General features: G+C 47.4%; 1 protein-coding gene across 8 annotated transcripts in view; it reads left to right on the top strand.

Annotated features, from left to right (window-relative positions):
• LOC137562636 (zinc finger protein 501-like) overlaps positions 1–18,697 on the top strand; it is a 268,798-nt gene that overhangs the window by 218,352 nt on the left and 31,749 nt on the right. For 6 of the 8 annotated variants that reach the window (XM_068274161.1, XM_068274163.1, XM_068274162.1 and 3 more), the window contains one exon: positions 5,147–6,957. The exons of the other annotated variants lie outside the window; for them this stretch is intronic. In XM_068274161.1, coding sequence (XP_068130262.1) covers positions 5,248–6,372 — 1,125 coding nt within the window. In that variant the 5' untranslated portion in view covers positions 5,147–5,247 and the 3' untranslated portion in view covers positions 6,373–6,957. Of the gene's footprint in view, positions 1–5,146; positions 6,958–18,697 lie in introns of those variants that run through there. 8 annotated transcript variants of the gene reach the window in all.

The raw sequence follows: 18,697 nt of genomic DNA on the forward strand, positions 1-18,697 counted from the left end.
AAAGTTAGTAGCTGACAGGCAGTGTATTCACCGCTTGTCAGCTGCTCTCTTGCACCGGCCGGCAGTGTTGAGCTCCGGATGACACTGAAGTGAAAACAAAAAATGAATTGTATGTGTAGTACAGATAATTCACAGAACATTAGTAACAAAAAAAACTGTCTCCTATTTTTATTTTTAGTGTTAGCTTTTTTTTTTTTGCATCATTCTCTAATATTTGCAGTTTCCACACTCCACTCTGTATTTTAAACTACGAAAGAGAGCAGAGCTAATGACCCTTTAAAGAGACACTGTAACATCAAAAACATCCCCTGGGGGGTACTCACCTCGGGTGGGGGAAGCCTCGGGATCCTAATGAGGCTTCCCACGCCGTCCTCTGTCCCACGGGGGTCTCGCTGCAGCCCTCCGAACAGCCGGCGACTGTGCCGACTGTCAGTTCAATATTTACCTTTGCTTGCTCCAGCGGGGGCGCTGTGGCTGCTTTCGGCTCCGAAGTAGACAGAAATACCCGATCTCAGTCGGGTCCGCTCTACTGCGCAGGCGCCGGAAACTTGCGCCTGCGCAGTATAGCAGACCCGACGGCGATCGGGTATTTCCGCCTACTTCGGAGCCGACAGCCGTCAGAGCGCCTGAGCAGGAGCCGGGAAGGTAAATATTGACGTAATCTTGTATGGAGGGCTGCAGCGAGACCCCTGAGGGACGGAGGACAGCGTGGGAAGCCTCATTAGGATCCTGAGGCTTCCCCCACCCGAGGTGAGTACACCCCAGGGGACGTTTTGCCATTACAGATTCTCTTTAAGGCCTCTTTCACAGTGGGACGTTAGTCGCACATTAGAAAATGGTCCAACGCAGACTAACGCACAGAAATACTAAGTCTGTGCGACACTCACAGTGCACACGTTGCGTTTGTTTGTAACGTGTAGCATTATTAGAAAGTGCTGCATGCTGTGCGTTCTACACGTTATTAGCTGCGTTGGACTGTTTGCACATGCTCAGTAGTGACTTAGAAACATACTTTTCATTGCCTGTATGCTCTACTGTATGCGGCGATAACTGGGCATTAAGATGCGTTGTGAGTTTTTGGGACGTTACGTTGTTAGTTTGCGTTGCGACTTTAACGTTGCATCAAAATGCAACGTTCCAGTGTGAAAGTAGCCAACGTTCTTTCGGTAAAATCTTAAACAAATGGTGAGAGGTTGAGATAAGTGCTTCAGAAAACAGTACTGTAGTCGACCCAGTTTGGGTGGAGTGCTCAGAGAAGCGCTTTTGCATAAATAACTGAAGTTTCTTTGCAGTTGTACAGAGGCGCCAGAAGAGTAAAAGTAGATTGAAAACTTTAAAATGAAGTAGGCAGTGGTGGACTTACCCCTTCAATGCAGACACAAAAAGCTGTTTTTTTACAACAAAAATAGTTTATTTCCATACTCCAGAAGGGTGCAACGCGCTTCGCGGGTATATCCCACTTCCTCAGGCAATACAAAAGGAGCATACGATTCATGCAGGCTTGGTGCCTCAGTTTCTTAACTCTTCCTATACTGGAATCATTGACTCATATTTGCTACGAATGTTCTGTTACTTAGCTGTACCACACATACAATTCATTATATCATACATTTATTTTCACTTTAGATTCCCTTTGATATACTTTCAATTACACTATTTTGAAATGTACTGTATATTCTGGCGTATAACATGATTGGGCATATAAGACGACCCCCAAACCTTTCCAGTTAAAGTAGTTTGGAATATACGCGCCGTATAAGACTACCCCTCATCCAACACACCCCAAATAAAAATTTAAAAAAATCATATACTGGTGCTATGTTTGAACTGGTAGTGTACTGTATGTGGTACCCAGTATATAACAGGCGATTGACTGGTTGGATTGGTCAACTCTCCCTCAGTGGATTGGCCAGCTTTCCTTGTCTCCCTGTTTATATCAGAGCAGTATGGAAGAATAGATTGCGCTGTGCCCATAAAACACGCCTCTTTCACCCGTCTGGCCCACCCTTGTATCCTATTTACCTCCTTCTCTGCCTCTCAGATCTTGCACATGTGCGCCTGCACCGCTTTACTACAGTCCTCAGCAGCGAGATCTGAGAGGCGGTAACAGGATAGGGCGTATCACCCGGCATCAATGACACCCGGCATACAAGACAACTCCTGACTTTTCAGAAGATTTTCAAGGGTTAAAAAGTAGTCTTATACGCCAGAATATACTGTAATACAGATTTAATGGTATGTATGTAGAGTGGGGTATAGTACTGCAGTGTTCTCCCCAGAATTTTTTTTTTCCAGCCGAGTGGGGTGAGATGAGAGAATGCAGGGCTGGCACTTCTCTGCACAACTCTGCTCACAGAAGAGGTGGTGGTGAGCCGTTGACAGCCGGGTAGTGATGGTCAAGTAGATGCAAATAACTTCGGGTTCATGCAAATATTTATGCAGCTCGAAAATGAACCAATTGAATTTTGACTCAACAGGATTTGATTGGTTCATTTTCAAGCTGCATACAATTGCATAAATTTGCATCAACTCAAATTTATTTGCATCTACTTGACCATCACTACAGCCGGGTGGAGCTCCCGGCTAAAAGAGCCTGGGGAGAACACTGCACTGTATTAGCTAGGCCTATTTTAACCCTCCTGGCGGTTTGACAAAATCCGCCAGGGGGCAGCAAATACGTTTTTTTTTATTTATTTTTTTTTTCATGTAGCGAGACGAGGTCTCGCTACATGATAGCCGCTGCTCAGCGGCATCCCCCCAGCCCCTCCGATCGCCGCCGGCGATCGGAGATCAAGAGATCCCGTTCAAAGAACGGGATCTCTTGAAGGGCTTCCCCCGTCGCCATGGCGACGGGGCGGGATGACGTCACCGACGTCGTGACGTCAAAGGGGACTCCGATCCACCCCACGGCGCTGCCTGGCACTGATTGGCCAGGCAGCGCACGGGGTCTGGGGGGGGGGGGGCGGCTGCGGCGCGACGGGTAGCGGCGGATCGGCGGGTAGCGGCGGCGATCGGACACTGCACGCAGCTAGCAAAGTGCTAGCTGCGTGCAGCAAAAAAAAATTATGCAAATCGGCCCAGCGGGGCCTGAGCGGTGCCTCCCGGCGGCTTACCCCGAGCTCAGCTCGGGCTTACCGCCAGGAGGGTTAAAGATCGAGTCTCGGGCAACCAGAAAGCAGCCTTATCGGGCATCAGTCGATCCCCTGTCAGAGCCGATTAACCAAGACTCTGTATATATAGTACTTACCTATGTAGTGGGAAGGCTTTGGATCCCATAGAGCAGGGGTCCCCAACCTTTTCTGGCCACTTTCTGACCAAATTTTTCTCCGGGGGATGTGTCCTAGTGGACAGTGTCGTGCGCAACGGGTTGAGGGCTGGGGTGTGGCGGCATAGCTAGCATAGTTGCCCCAGTATAGGGAGTTTAGTTGCCCCAGTATGGCTAGTATAGTTACCCCAGTATAGCTAGCATAGTGCCCCAGTATAGCTAGTATAGTGCCCCAGTATGGGTAGGTAGTGCCCAGTATGGGTAGGCAGTGCCCCAGTATAGCTAGTATAGTGCCCTAGTATAGTGCCCAGTAAAGCGCCTAGTATAGCTAGTATAGTGCCCAGTATAGCTGTCACGCCCCCCTCCCGCGACCGCCGCTGATGTTACCTCTGGCTGCCGCTTTCTCTCTTATATTCCCCTCTCTCCTGCCGGCGTGTGATTCACAGCAGCGTGCCCCGCGGCTGCTGTGATGAGGGAGGAAGCAGGAGAGAGAGCAGCTTCCTGTAGCGGCGATGTGTATCGCCATTACTATGGGAACCGCTCTCTCTCTCTCTCTCTCTCTCTCTCTCTCTCTCCTGCCTCATCACAGCAGCCGCGGGGCGCGCTGCTGTGAATCACATGCCGGCAGGAGAGAGGGGAATATAAGAGAGAAAGCGGCCACCAGAGGTAACAGCAGGGACTGGCGGGGGGGGCAGGAGGACAGTCCAGCGGCCCAACTGCAAACGTCCCACAGACCAGCAGTGGGCCACAGACCACAGGTATGGCATAGAGCCTTCCCGATCCTCTCTACGTCCCCTCGTTCCACCGCTGTCCCTTGTTGATGCTTTTGGACTCCTCATGCAGGCATCGGAAGTACTCGCGTCCACAAGTGGTTCCAAAGGCTAGCTTATCCATCCCGAGTTTATGCAGTTCAGGTGCTCCAGTTGTCTCATTATCAATGAGATGCAAATGCTTCTGAAATTATGCAAATATATGCAGCTTGAAAATGGACCAATCAATTTAAACCTGGGTTTAAATTGATTGGTCCATTTTCAAGCTGCATATATTTGCATAAAAATGGGCATACATTTGCATTAACTCAGAAGAATTTGCATATCTGTGATCATCCCTAGTCCTGATGGTGCGTGAATTCAACTGGGAACAGCAATGGAACTAGGAGACGAAGAGAGGAAAGCTCTATAGGATCCAGGGCCTTCCCTCCATATAGGTGAGTATCCAACCTGAAGGGTATATAACCTTGCTACAGCTTCACTTTAACCACCTAACGCCAATTGTCAGTCGCAAGGTGGCAGCACCAGGACCTCCTAACGCCGACTGGCGTCAAGTCCTGGAGCTGTAGTTTAGCAGGGAACGATGCGCGCGATCGGTCCCTGCCACGGCGCGGCGCTGTCTTTAGCCGAAAGGGGAATGAAACCCCCCTTTGCTTACCTTTGTACAGCGCTGCAGTCTCCTGCAGTGCCGTACAGGAGACAATTGGCTGTCCCTCAGATTGGCTGGGGAATGAAGCCCTTTCATAGGCTGATGCCTATGAGAGGACTGATCGCCGTCCAGAACCAGTTTAGGACGGGGAAGGAGGGAGGGAGATACAAGGGAGGGAAAAGCCTTAGTTTGTTGTTTTTGTTTTGAATTTGAAAAAAAATAAAATCACAGCCGTGATCAGAGACCTCCTAAAGAGTGTCCTATTAAGGACAATGAAAGGAGGAAACATTCATTTGTGTGGTAAGTGTTATGGCCGTGCAGCACGCTGACAAAGCTGCACGGCCTTGTTTTCTGAAAAGAGCCTGGTCACTGGGGAGGGGAGGGGGGGGGGGGGGGGGCGGGGGTAAAAGCCTGTGGTCCTTTAAGTGGTTAAAGACCAATCTTTTATTTATTTATTTTTAGCCCCTGGGGAACACAAAACTGATTTGCAATCGAGGATCATAGTATTGAGCCATCCCCGTTCAAACTCTTAGTGAAGAGAAAGGGTGTTTTGCAGCTACACCATGGCAGAGAAGATGGATTTTTCTGAGTTGTTGTCGTTAAGCGTAGATACGTTTTTGGGAATCACCCCTGAAGACACTGTCTCCACTCAACTAGCCAAGCTAATGGTCGGTCCTGTTCCCTGTATTTCTTGTCCTGTTGTGATGGGGACTCGAGATTCCTTTTATTGGAAGACGATGTGTCAGATGCTAGACTCTGCTCTTTTCAATAAAGATCTACGTGATACATTTAAAGAGGGATTTGTGATAGGTTTCCTATTAGGACATTTTAATGATGTTGGTAGAGAAATTCGTAAAATAAATGAGCGGCACGGAACTAACATTAAGGAGGTCCGGGTATCCTTGACTAAGGGAGTGTTGACCCTAAAGACAGACACAGAGACCAAATTAACTGAAATGATCAAATATGATCGTAGATGTGCCAGTACCAATTTTTTTGATAACGGAGATGTTGTTTACGCTCTAAAGGAATGTCCAGAGGAATGGTATAATACAATTATGACTCAAATCATTCTGATAGCATCGAAAGCAATCACCTCTCCCGAGAAATGTGTCGACTTTGCTGCTAAGCGACTCATTGCATTAAATAGGTCCCTCCCAATAGACTCCAATCAAAGGCTATCAGACAATGCCTCGGTCCGTCTGCGCGAGTTAATTAAGGGTTCTTACCTAATCAGAAAAGTTATAGTCAAAGTGGTTACAGCACTAGAATCAAGAGGAAGACCTTCTACAGGCCTTGCATCTTGCATAGATCGTGCATCTGACTATCTTAAGATGACCGGGTTGACTGGGTATAAGCTGGTTTCTCAGCATGTCATCTCAGCCAAATCCCCAATCCACCAATTTGATCGTCTATTTGACTTCGACGTGTTCCATAGACTGATGAAAATTTATTCAGAGTTGGGCACAGATGCACCCTTTGTCAAGTTCCTGGGACACCCAAAAGCAGAATTATTCAACAATGGTAATTACACTTCTCTGTATCTTTTTGCTGTGGGATATGCGATGGAAACAGACCCGACCATGAGAGGTTACACAGTAGATGAGAAAAATTTAGAAGCACCTTTCTATATCTTGGGGAGGAAATATGGAAAGAAAGATCAATCAGCTAGACCTGATAATCCATAAGCAGATGTTGTGTTAGAGAGCCTCATGAGTGAAATTATTCCGGTTTCTGACTCTGAAATCGAAGAAATAGATGATGACTATCGTAGGATGATTCATAGGAAGGTAGCTTTCCCGATGGAATAAAGCGTATCCAATGACCAAATGAGGCATTGAGACCTTCTAGTTTTTTGTAACATTTTTTTTTTTTTAAGCAATAGACTAAAGTGTACCAGAGATGTTTAAAGAATTAGCTTTTATAGTTACCTGGAGCTTCCTCCAGCCCCATGTTGGCCGTGGGCTTCATCACTGTCGTCCTAGGCCCCTCCCTTCTTGCCTGGTATGCGGGACAGTCATGGTTCACCGTGCATGCACGTCCCTGTCGCAATCTTGTTTCCTGGACCGTTCTGCCCCTGCGCACTGCTGGCTGCACATGTGCAGAACGCTCCCAGGGATGGGGGAGCATCACGGCCAACCATGACTGGCCACAGCTGGGATATATACCAGGGCACACAGCGGAGAAATGGTGGGGGCTAGGAGGACGGTGATGGAGGCCACAGACAGCATGGGGCTGAAGGAAGCCCCGGGTAATTCTAAAAGCTGCTGACTTAAACCTCTCTGGTTTTCATTAAAGGACCACTATCGCCAAACATTTCATTTTTACCACCCCTCACATTAGTTACACCAAACATACAGATCATCCCCTATGTCATTTATTTTAATTTCTAGTATAGTGCTTTAAAGATTCTCATACCTCTGTGTTCTATGACTGACTTTTGTAACTAAAATCCCTTCATAGGGGTAGCTGTGTCAGGTGATCTGTTATTTGCAACAGATGGTATAGCCCTTTTTCCCCTGCCCCCCCCCCCCCAACTGCCATGTCTCCATAAAAGCTCAGGCGCCTAACCACTATTCCTCCGGCGCCGACAGTAGAGGAAGGTCCCCGCACTCTCCCTGTGCCCTGCAGGCATTCGAGGAGGCAGCTCTCAGCGCAGCGCGGACACTGCTGGGCAATGACAAGCTGGAGCCACTCTCCCCATCCATTGAATTGCAGCTTTCAATGATTAATTGCAAGCAGGCAGAGCAGCTGCGATTCAATGGACGGGGAGAGCGGCTCCAGCTTGTCATTGCGCAGCAGTGTCCGCGCTGCGCTGAGAGCTGCCTCCCCGAATGCCTGCAGGATACAGGGAGACTGCGGGGAACCTTCCTCTACTGTCGGCGAGGAATAGCGGTTAGGCACCTGAGCTTTTACGGAGATATGGCAGTTGGAGGGGCCAGGGGAAAAAGGACTATACCATCTGTTGCAAATAACAGATCACCTGACACAGCTACCCCTATTAACAGTTTTTAGTTACAAAAGTCTGTCAGCGCCAGTGCAGGCACTGACTTATATAGAACACAGAGATATGTGAATCTATAAAGCTCTATACCAGAAATTAAAATAAATGACACAGGATCATCTGTATGTTTGGTGTAACTAATGTGAGGGGTGGTAAAAATGAAATGTTCCGCGATAGTGGTCCTTTAAGTTTTGGAGGGAAACGTGTGACTAAACATTGCACTAAAGGTATCGGCAGAATTTATGCTGTTCTCAGGTTGCCTTTTTACTATGGGTGCACAAAACAGTGTCTGATGTTCACTGGCTAATACAAAACTGACTTGCATCTCCATTAGAGAGGGGACTGCTGGAGACACCTATTGGGTGGGGGGAGTTACTTTGTTTATACTAAAATATAGTTGGATTTTCTTTTTCCTTAAAACGCCTAAATGTTTTAGGAACCTTTTTATTAATTGTGCATTTCAAATTCTACATAACCTTTTTATTTAAGAGACACCTGAAGGGAGAGGGATATGGAGACTGCCATACTTACTTCCTTTTAAACAATACAAGTTGCCTGGCTGTCCTGCTGATGCTCTGCCTTTTTAAAGAGAACCTGAAGCGAGAAGTATATGGAGACTGACATTTTTATTTTCTTTTAAACCATACAAGTTGCCTGGCAGCCATGCTGATCTACTTGGCTGCAGCAGTGTCTGAATCACACAGGAGCAAACATGCAGTTAATCTAGTCAGATTTGATAATAAAAAAAAAAAAAATTTCAAACATCTGATCTCCTGCATGCTTATTCCAGGTCTATGGCAAAAGGTATAAGAGGCAGATGATCAGCAGGATAGCCAGGCAACTGATATTGCTTAAAGGATACCCTAAGTGACTATATATATATATATATATATATATATATATATATATATATATATATATATATATATATATATATATATATATATATATATATATATATATATATATGTACAGTGCCTAGCACACAAATAACTATGCTGTGTTCCTCCTTTTTTTTCTTTCTATGCCTGAAAGGGTTAAATATCAGATATGCAAGTGGCTGACTCAGACAGGAAGTGACTACAGTGTGACCCTCACTGATAAGAATTTTCCCTTTTTATCTTTCTTGCTCTCAGAAGCCATTTTCTGCTAGGAAAGTGTTTTATAGTTGGAATGTCTTATCAGTGAAGGTCACACTGTAGTCCCTTCCTGTCTGAGTCAGGACTACATACCTGATATTTAACTCTTTTAGGCAGAGAAAGAAAAAAAGGAGCACAGCATAGTTATTTGTGTGCTAGGCACTGTACATACCCATGTTTATCTCATCATGTCACATGTCACTTCGGGTATTCTTTAAAAGGAAATAAATATGGCAGCCTCCATATCCCCCTCACTTCAGGTGTCCCTGTAACACGTTAGCCATAGACCACAAACAAGCCTACGGATCAGATTTCTGACTAGATTAGCTGCATGCTTGTTTCAGCAGGGCTGCTAGGCAATTGTTATGGTTTAAAAGGAAATAAGGAAATTCTAATTTGCAGGCCCTCATGCTCCTCATGAACTCTCAGCTGTCTTCCTGGTTTAGTCCTATGGGCATGCAGGGTAGATTGTTCCTTAATGGCTGAAGTATCTCCCCCTGGTTGTCTGATCCCTTATGACTGTCAGCCTCTAGTAGTGAGGCCTGGTTTCAGACTGATGGAGAGGGGGACAAATTAGTAGGGAACTTGGGAGGTGGCTGCAAGTTATCAGGCTCAGGATTACGGCTTCTTGCATCTTTTTCACCCCAAGCCTGGCTCGGGGTTACTGCCGAGGAAGTGAAAATGTTCTGGCATGTGTATGCGACTACTTGGATATCAACATGCGTTTGTCTTATTTTTGTTTATGGCGTACATGAAGATAAGTTTTGCGTGTGCACAGATATGTACGCATAAATATTACGCATTTACGCAAATAAAATGCGCATTAAGATCTTAAGAATTAGTGTTCTTTTACGCAATACAGGCTTACCTTATAATAGATATGAACAAACCTACAATAGGCGTTCTCTTTAGATCACTCAGTGAATTATATATGTTATATTCATATCCATATCCTACTCAGTTTTATATAATGGAAATGGAATGATCAGGTTAGTTTTTTCCTTTTGAAGATATTCTATTTTAATGTATGGTAAACTAAAGGGAAATATTTGATATGTGTTAAATATAACTCATATATAGCAGATTGTATATAAAAGTTCTATATTTACAATGATAATTTGCATTTAGGTTGTACCAACTTCACAGTTAAATGTCATTACTTGACTATATTTGTTTGTTTGAAAATTCCAATAAAAATTATTGAAACTGGAAGTGAAAATGTTGTGTGAGGCCCAGTGCACACCGAGCGGTTTTTGGAGCGATCCGCCGGCCGCATCCGCCTGGAAAAACGCTTGGCTAATGTATTGCAATGGGATGGTGTACACCGGCGGTTTGAGGTTTTTGCCAAGCCACAAACGCGTCTCCTGCTGCGCGTTTACATTGAGGACGAAACGCTTCCGAAAACCGCAAAGTATAGGAAAACCGCAAACCGCTCTGAAAACGCTACTTCAGAGCGGTTTGCCAGGCATTTTTGTTACAGAAGCTGTTCAGTAACAGCTTTTACTGTAACAATATGCGTAATCTGCTACACAAAAACGCACCCAAAACCGCTAGGTATGTTTAGAAAACCTCTCTAAACTTACCTAGAATCGCTCTGAAATCAGCTCCCAAAACAGCTAGCGTATTGCGGATCTGCTAGCGGTTTTGGTGTGCACTGGGCCTAACATTCTCAGCTGAAGGTTTTTCAGTTTTTTCTAAACACAAAATAAGACTGTTATTCCAGGAAAGTCCAATTTAGGACTATAGATGCAGTTGTTTCTCTCTTGGTTTCTTTTCAGTTCATGTTTGGTTTAAGTAAGTCTGATAAAGTAGTAGTTTTCTTTTCTAATGTCTAGATTTACTTTAATATTGTGAAATGTCTTTTTCCCCTTGTACATTTTATAAGCTGCAGAAAAGTAATAAAGAATAAAGCAACGATGCACCCTGATATATTGCCTGTGGTGTTTTTATTATATCTGTGTGTTTTTGTTTTTTTGTTACCATTGAATTAATTTTTTTTTTAAACTGAACTGTGTTTTGAAAAGGAATAATGTGGGTCAGATATCCAGTCACTCAAAAGTTAACCTAAAACGAAGAAAAAAACTTTTAACTTACCTGGGGCTTCTACCAGCCCCCCGAGGCCGCTCTGTGCCCGCGCCATCACTGGACGCTCCACCAGTCCGCATTGCACCTCTTTCATTAGTATGCATGGTCCTGGACCATGCGCCCTCCTGATTGCGCTCCCGTGGATGGGAGTGCTCTGCGCATGCACAGTACAGGGAAATCTCTACTGCGCATGTGCAGAATGCTCCCAGCAATGGGAGGGAGATCGAGGACGCACGTGTCCATAGATTCGCATGAGCAGTGGCCGACTCGCTGAGTCACCCGGTCGAAAGAGGGTTGCTGCAGGGGACTGGAAGATCCAGGGGCATAGCAATAGGGGTTGCAGAGGTTGCGACCGCACAGGGGCCCTTGGGCCAGAGGGGCCCTGAAGGGCCCTCCCTCAATTACAGTATTGGCTCTCTATAGGTCCTGTGCTTATAAAATCACTTCTATAGATACTTTGAACAGTGGTAATCATTAACAAACTGTTCCCCATCCCCTTCTTGCACCTCTGACACTGTAGTTGCCATTGGCAAGTTTTGGTGCGCCGTATCAATTGTTAAGTATAGAGTGCTGGGGGGGGGGGGGGGGCATTGTAAAACTTGCATCGGGGCCCACAGCTCCTTAACTACACCACTGGGAGGATCGCTCAGTGACTGTGTGTGCACAGGGTGGTTGGTAGAAGCCCCAGGTAAGTTAAAGGCCTGGGACCCACTAGCAGTGCTTTTCTATGCCTTTTCTAAGCACTCTGTGATTTAAAGGACAACTGAAGCGAGAAGGAGGTGGAGGCTGCCATATTTATTTTCTTTTAAGCAATACCAGTTGCCTGGCAGCCCTGCTGAGCCTTTGCCTCTAATACTTTTAGCCATAGCCCCTGAACAAGCATGCAGCAGATCAAGTTTTTCTGACATTGTCAGATCTGACAAGATTAGCTGCATGCTTGTTTCTGGTGCGATTCAGGAACTATTATAGCCAAATAGATCAGCAGGACAGCCAGGCAACTGGTATTGTTTAAAAGGAAATAAATATGGCAGCCTCCGTATACCTCTCACTTCAGTTGTCCTTTAGGGCTGTTTCACATGGACGCTTGGCAGCATTTACCGCCAAGCGTCTGGGACTCGTCTGTAAACGCTCCCATTCAAGTGAATGGGTATGTTTAACATTGCGCGGTTACCATCGATTGTGCAAATGCGGCGTTCAGATCCCAATTTACCGCGGTGTTTTAGCTGACCCCAGAAGCGGCCTTCTAGGGGTCAATTCGCAGTCTTGATGTTCGCTTGCAGGGACTAAAACCGCCGATCGCAACAGGACGCCGACGATCGCTGCAGAAAGGCCCTGTACTTGACGCCGCGAGACCAGACCGGAAGCCACCCGTCTGAACTGGCCCTAACCTCAGAAACCAGTATGAAGCTAATCTTGTCAGATCTGACAAGTCAGAAACTCCTGATCTGCTGCATGCTTGTTCAGGGGCTATGGCTGAAAGTATTAGAGGCAGAGGATCAGCAGGACTGCCGGGCAACTGGTATTGCTTAAAAGGAAGTAAATATGGCAGCCTCCACATACTTCTCACTTCAGCTGTCCTTTCACAAAACCAAATTCCAACTAAGGACTAGTGCACACCAAAAACAGCTAGCGGATCCACAAACGTTAGCAGTTTTTGAAGCGGTTTTTAAGAGCAATTCTAGGAATGTTTAGAATTTCTAAACATGCCTAGCAATTGTTTGAGGCGTTATTGTGTTGCAGATTTTATATTGTGTTAGGCTGGAACCCACTAGGAGTGATTTTCTGAGCGCTTTGTGATCTGAAAAGCTCTTGCTAATGTAATGCTATGGGTGCGATCCCACTTGAGGGATGTGATTTTATAAAAATCCCCCATAGCATTGCATTCGCAAGAGCTTTTCAAATCACTAGCGCTTAGAAATCGCTCCCAGTGGGTTTCTAGCCTTACAGTAAATCTGTAACTGAACAGCTTATGTAACAAAAACGCTTGGACAATTGCTCTGATCTGGCTCTTTTCAGAGCTGTTTTCCACTTTCCTATACTTTACATTGAGGTAGAAACTCCTCAGAAATCTGCAATAATGCTTCAGGACTAGAGTTTGCGTTTGGAGTAAAAACTAACCGCTCTGGTGTAGTCCAGCCCATTCACTTTCATTAGCCAAGCAGTTTTCACCCTGCAAGCACTTTTAAAAAACGCTCAGAACCACTCTTGGTGTGCACCTGCCCTAAGGGCCGGAAGCTACTTGAGCGATTTTGTGAGCGTTCAGGGAGCCATTCAAAACACTAACTATTTCCCTAAACGCTCAACTAATGTTAATGGAAGCAGTAGAGTGTTGTGCCGTGTTAGCCATGAGTAAAAGCAAGAGGTTTTGAATCAGGATGATACCATTTATTGGCTAACTTAGAGACGGATAAACAGTGAGCTTTCGACTTATAAAAAGCCTTCGTCGGACTGGTTCCTGACCAGAACTGAAAAACACAGCTTATATACACTGACATACAGAGGAGAAACCTTCTTTAGCAAACATAAATGTAATTAGATGCCTTTACTGTTATGGCCCATACTCACGGGCTACAATTGTCGCCGCGTTGCGGCGCGTGTGTTGTGGCGACAGGTTGCCCGTGAGTATGAGGCGTTGCTTGTCGCTGATGTCGCCAGGCGATTGGCGCGGTCAATCGCCTGGCGACAGTTGCCGCCGCAACTGTCGCTAGTCCGCGTGAGTATGCGGACTAGCGACAGCAACATAATTGAAAATAGACAGTGCTTCCGGCAAGGGGGAGGAACTTCGGCGACAGCTTCCGTCGCACAGCTGATCCCTCTTCCGCGTGTGTACGCGGAGGGACCTGGCAACGAGCTGTCGCCGGCCTGTCGCGCACACGCTCACGTGTGCTGGCGACAGGCCACTAATGTAGCCCGTGAGTATGGGCCATTACTGAGGAGGCTTTCCCAGGCATCCTGGCTAAATTGATAAGATCAATAGGATCCTCAACATGACATAAAGTAGACTCTGGTGATGGGGAGACATCGTAAATTCCGAGTTCAAATGGTAACTGGCCTGGTTACATGCACCATTAACACCATAATGGCGCATGTAACCAGGCCAGTTACCATTTGAACTCGGAATTTACGATGTCTCCCCATCACCAGAGTCTACTTTGTTATGTTGAGGATTCTATTGATCTTATGAATTTAGCCAGGATGCCTGGGAAAGCCTCCTCAGTAACAGTTATGGCATCTAATTACATTTATTTGCTAAAGAATGTTTCTCCTCTGTATGTCAGTGTATATAAGCTGTGTTTTTCAGTTTTGGTCAGGAACCAGTCCGACGAAGGCTTTTTATAAGCCGAAAGCTCACTGCTTATCCATCTCTAAGTTAGCCAATAAATGGTATCATCCTGATTCAAAACCTCTTGCTAATGTTAATGGATGGGCCAAATTCCACTGGAGCGATTGTGATTACCAAAATCGCAAACGCACGACATGCAGCATTTTTAGCATTAGCGTTTCTGCAATGTAAAGTATAAGACAATCAGAATTAATGCTAATTACTACACAATGGCTGGCAAAATGCTTCAACTTTTTAAAATAGTTACCAAAATCACCAGAAACGCTGATGAAATCTCTTACAAAACGCTCATTAAGGGCTCGTTCACACTGCAAACGGTTTTGTGCTTTTTTTCACCCGCCTGTGTTTTTTAAAAACAACCCCCCCCCCCCCCCAAACGCTTGTGCAGTGAGTGTCTGAGAAGGTTCATATCAGCGCAGGTCGTGCGCTGTGCGCAGACCATTTTTTAAGCGATTCCGCCTCAATTGAAGGTATAGGAGAAATGCAAAACACTCCCAAAATCGATTTGTGCAGCGATTGCATTTATAAGAATATTTTTTTTTTCCAGATCAAAGAGTTCACTTCCTGACTGACGTTGGGAAGTGAAAAACCGCAATCACTCGGCAAAACCGCTTAGAAAAGCAGTTCCAAAAAAAAAAGCGTGCAGGTAATTGCCAGGAATCGGAAAAAAAGCCATAAAACCCGCCCAACGCGGTCGGCCACGTGAACAGATTCAATGTGAGCAAGATCTAAAAACACTAGCGATTGCGCTTTGTAGTGGGTTCCAGGCCTGAATCTGTTCAGTTGCTTTGGAATAGGATGTGGAAAGGTTCCAGTGCATGCTGGGTGTTCCTGCAGGAGAATCCCCCTCACTTCCTGTCCCTGGGTTCTCCAGAAACATCCATAAATTTAAGCAGGGGTCTCATTTGGGGGAATGGCTCACGGTTTTCCCTCATGCAGAATCACATCATGTTAAGGCCTCTTTCACATCTACCAACGCGTGCAGGTGCAGTTTCCTGCACGCATTGAATAGCCTGCGGTGTGTGTCAACGGGATGCTGCGGTGTGACGCAATCAGCGGCGGTAGTAATTAATGAACCTGACGGGAAAACGCTGGCTCCCAACAATAAAAAGTTCCCGGGTGCGTCATACCACAATGCATCGAAACGCAGCGTCGGGTGTGAAAGGTAAAATTAGTCTATGGACTTTAAGTTTACCTTGGTTAACGCAAAGTTTCGACTTTGCGTTGAAACTCAAAAAAGGGGCTCTAGTGTGAAAGAGCCCTAATTAATGGGCTGAGTCACATTACAGTGCGGTTTCCACATGTGATTCCCATTGCAATTCACATCTTTTTACTGGCTAGCATCACCTGAACACCAGGCTTCTGCTAATTGGTCTGATTAGCACTGTGGCAGGACACATGGTACTGAGCTCCAGGCTCACCTGGCTTAAAGAGACTCTGTAACAAATTTTTCAGCCTTAGTTCTTCTATCCTATAAGTTCCTATGCCTGTTCTAATGTGCTCTGACTTACTGCAGCCTTTCCTATATGCACTGTCTCAGTAATATATCTTATCTCCTTTCCTCTGTCGGGCTAAAGGCCCATACACACGTCTGATTTTTGCGAACGACTGGTCGTTTGAACGTCCCGTCGTTCGCCCGCTAAATCGGGCGTGTGTACAGACTGTCATTCGCGTGATAAGACTGAGTTTGAGCGATCCGCCCTCAGTCAGTCTTATCACGCGAACGATAGTCTGTACACGCCCGATTTGACGGGTGAACAACGGGACGTTCAAACGACCCGTCGTTCGCAAAAATCAGACGTGTGTATGGGCCTTAAAGGGAAGGTTCACGCAGGAGCTGTAAAAAATAGAAATCAAAATCCACTTACCTGGGGCTTCCTCCAGCCCGTGGCAGGCAGGAGGTGCCCTCGCCGCCGCTCCGCAGGCTCCCGGTGGTCTCCGGTGGTGATCCCGACCTGGCCAGGCCGGCTGCCAGGTCGGGCTGCTCCTGCGCTCCAAGTTGCGTGTCACTTGTGCGCGCTGACGTCATCCGACGTCCTCCGGGCTGTACTGCGCAGGCGCAGAACTTCTGCGCCTGCGCAGTACAGCCCGGAGGACGTCGGATGACGTCAGCGCGCACAAGTGACACGCAACTTGGAGCGCAGGAGCAGCCCGACCTGGCAGCCGGCCTGGCCAGGTCGGGATCACCACCGGAGACCACCGGGAGCCTGCGGAGCGGCGGCGAGGGCACCTCCTGCCTGCCACGGGCTGGAGGAAGCCCCAGGTAAGTGGATTTTGATTTCTATTTTTTACAGCTCCTGCGTGAACCTTCCCTTTAAGGCTTGAATGTGTGTAATGTGCAGGGCTGCTTGTGATTGGATAGAAGCGATACACACCCTCTGCAGGCCCCCTGCACACTCTGTATGACTCACACACTCTGTTTATGTGAGCCTATCACAAGCTGGTTCGTTTGTTTGTAAACACTGCCTAAAACTGTTAACCACTTCAGGATTCGGCGTACGCTTAACTACGCTCCTGAATCCTAAAGTGGATTGCATGGAAACGGCCGCGTGTTCATCAGTTCACGGAGCGTGTCTCCGTGAACACCCTGCGAGCCGCCGATTGCGGCTCGCAGGGTAAATGTAAACACACAGGGGGGAAGATCTTCCCCGGTGTTTACATATATACGGCGCTGCTGCGCAGCAGCGCCGTGGCGGAGATCGGCGATCCCCGGCCTCTGATTGGCCGGGGACCGCCGGCACCTGATAGGCTGAAGCCTATCCTATCCGGCGCAGGACGGAATTCCGTCCTGCGCCACTCACAGAGGGAGAGAGAGGGAGGGAAGGGGAAGGAGGCCAGGAAGCGCTGCGGAGGGGGGCTTTGAAGAGAGCCCCCCCGCAAGCGCAAGCAGCCGGCGGCGATCAGACCCCCTCAGCAGGACATCCCCCTAGTGGGGAAAAAAGGGGACAAGTCTGATCGTCCTGGCAGCTATCTGATCGGTGCTGCGGGCTGGAGAGCCCACGCAGCACCAATCAGCAAAACCACCCCCTGGCACAGAAGTGGTTAATTACAAGCCAGGATTGCAGCAGAGAGTGGCAGAAACAGCACAGAGGGGCACAGGAGAAAATAAGGAATAGAATGGTATGCTTTTTAGTGTAAGAATATTAGAGCAGTGTTTCCCAACCGGTGTTCCGCGGCACACTAGTGTGCCGCGGGATGTTGCCTGGTGTGCCGTGCGGGGATCCCCAACCTGTGGTCCGCGGGACTGTCCTCTTCCTCCCCCCTCCCGCCCGTCCCCACGGCCGCCGCTCTCCCCCTCTCCGGCTTGTGTATTTATTCAAGCAGTGTATCTCCCGGCTGCTCTGTGTGATGCGCAGGAAGCAGGGCTTGGTTACCATAGTAACGGCGATACATATCGCCGTTACAGGAAACCGCTGCTCTGCTTTCTGCGCATCACACAGAGCAGCCGGGAGATACGCTGCTTGAATACACGCGCCGGAGAGGGGAGAGCGGCCGCTGTTAAGGTAATAACAGCGGCGGGGACGGGCACCTACCCATACTGGCTATACCGGGCACTATACTGGCTATCCTGGGGCGCTATCCTGGGGCACTATACTGGCTATACTGGGGCAGTATTCTGGCTATACTGGGGCACTATACTGGCTATACTGGGGCACTATTCTGGCTATACTGGGGCACTATACTAGCTATCCTGGGGCACTATACTGGGGCCCTATCCTGGGGCACTATTCTGGCTATACTGGGGCAGTATTCTGGCTATACTGGGGCACTATACTGGCTATACTGGGGCACTATTCTGGCTATACTGGGGCACTATACTAGCTATCCTGGGGCACTATACTGGGGCGCTATCCTGGGGCACTATTCTGGCTATACTGGGGCATTATACTTGCTATACTGGGGCACTATACTGGCTATACTGGGGCACTATTCTGGCTATACTGGGGCACTATACTGGGGCACTATACTGGCTATACTGGGGCACTATTCTGGCTATACTGGGGCACTATACTGGCTATACTGGGGCACTATACTAGCTATACTGGGGCACTATTCTGGCTATACTGGGGCACTATACTGGCTATACTGGGGCACTATTCTGGCTATACTGGGGCACTATACTGTGGCACTATACTGGCTATACTGGGGCACTATACTGGGGCACTATACTGGCTATACTGGGGCACTATACTGGCTATACTGGGGCACTATACTGGGGCGCTATACTTGGGCACTATTCTGGCTATACTGGGGCACTATACTGGCTATACTGGGGCACTATACTAGCTATACTGGGGCACTATTCTGGCTATACTGGGGCACTATACTGGCTATACTGGGGCACTATTCTGGCTATACTGGGGCACTATACTGGGGCACTATACTGGCTATACTGGGGCACTATTCTGGCTATACTGGGGCACTATACTGGCTATACTGGG

The sequence above is a fragment of the Hyperolius riggenbachi genome, chromosome 3, assembly GCF_040937935.1.
Source record: "Hyperolius riggenbachi isolate aHypRig1 chromosome 3, aHypRig1.pri, whole genome shotgun sequence".
Lineage (NCBI taxonomy): Eukaryota > Metazoa > Chordata > Amphibia > Anura > Hyperoliidae > Hyperolius > Hyperolius riggenbachi.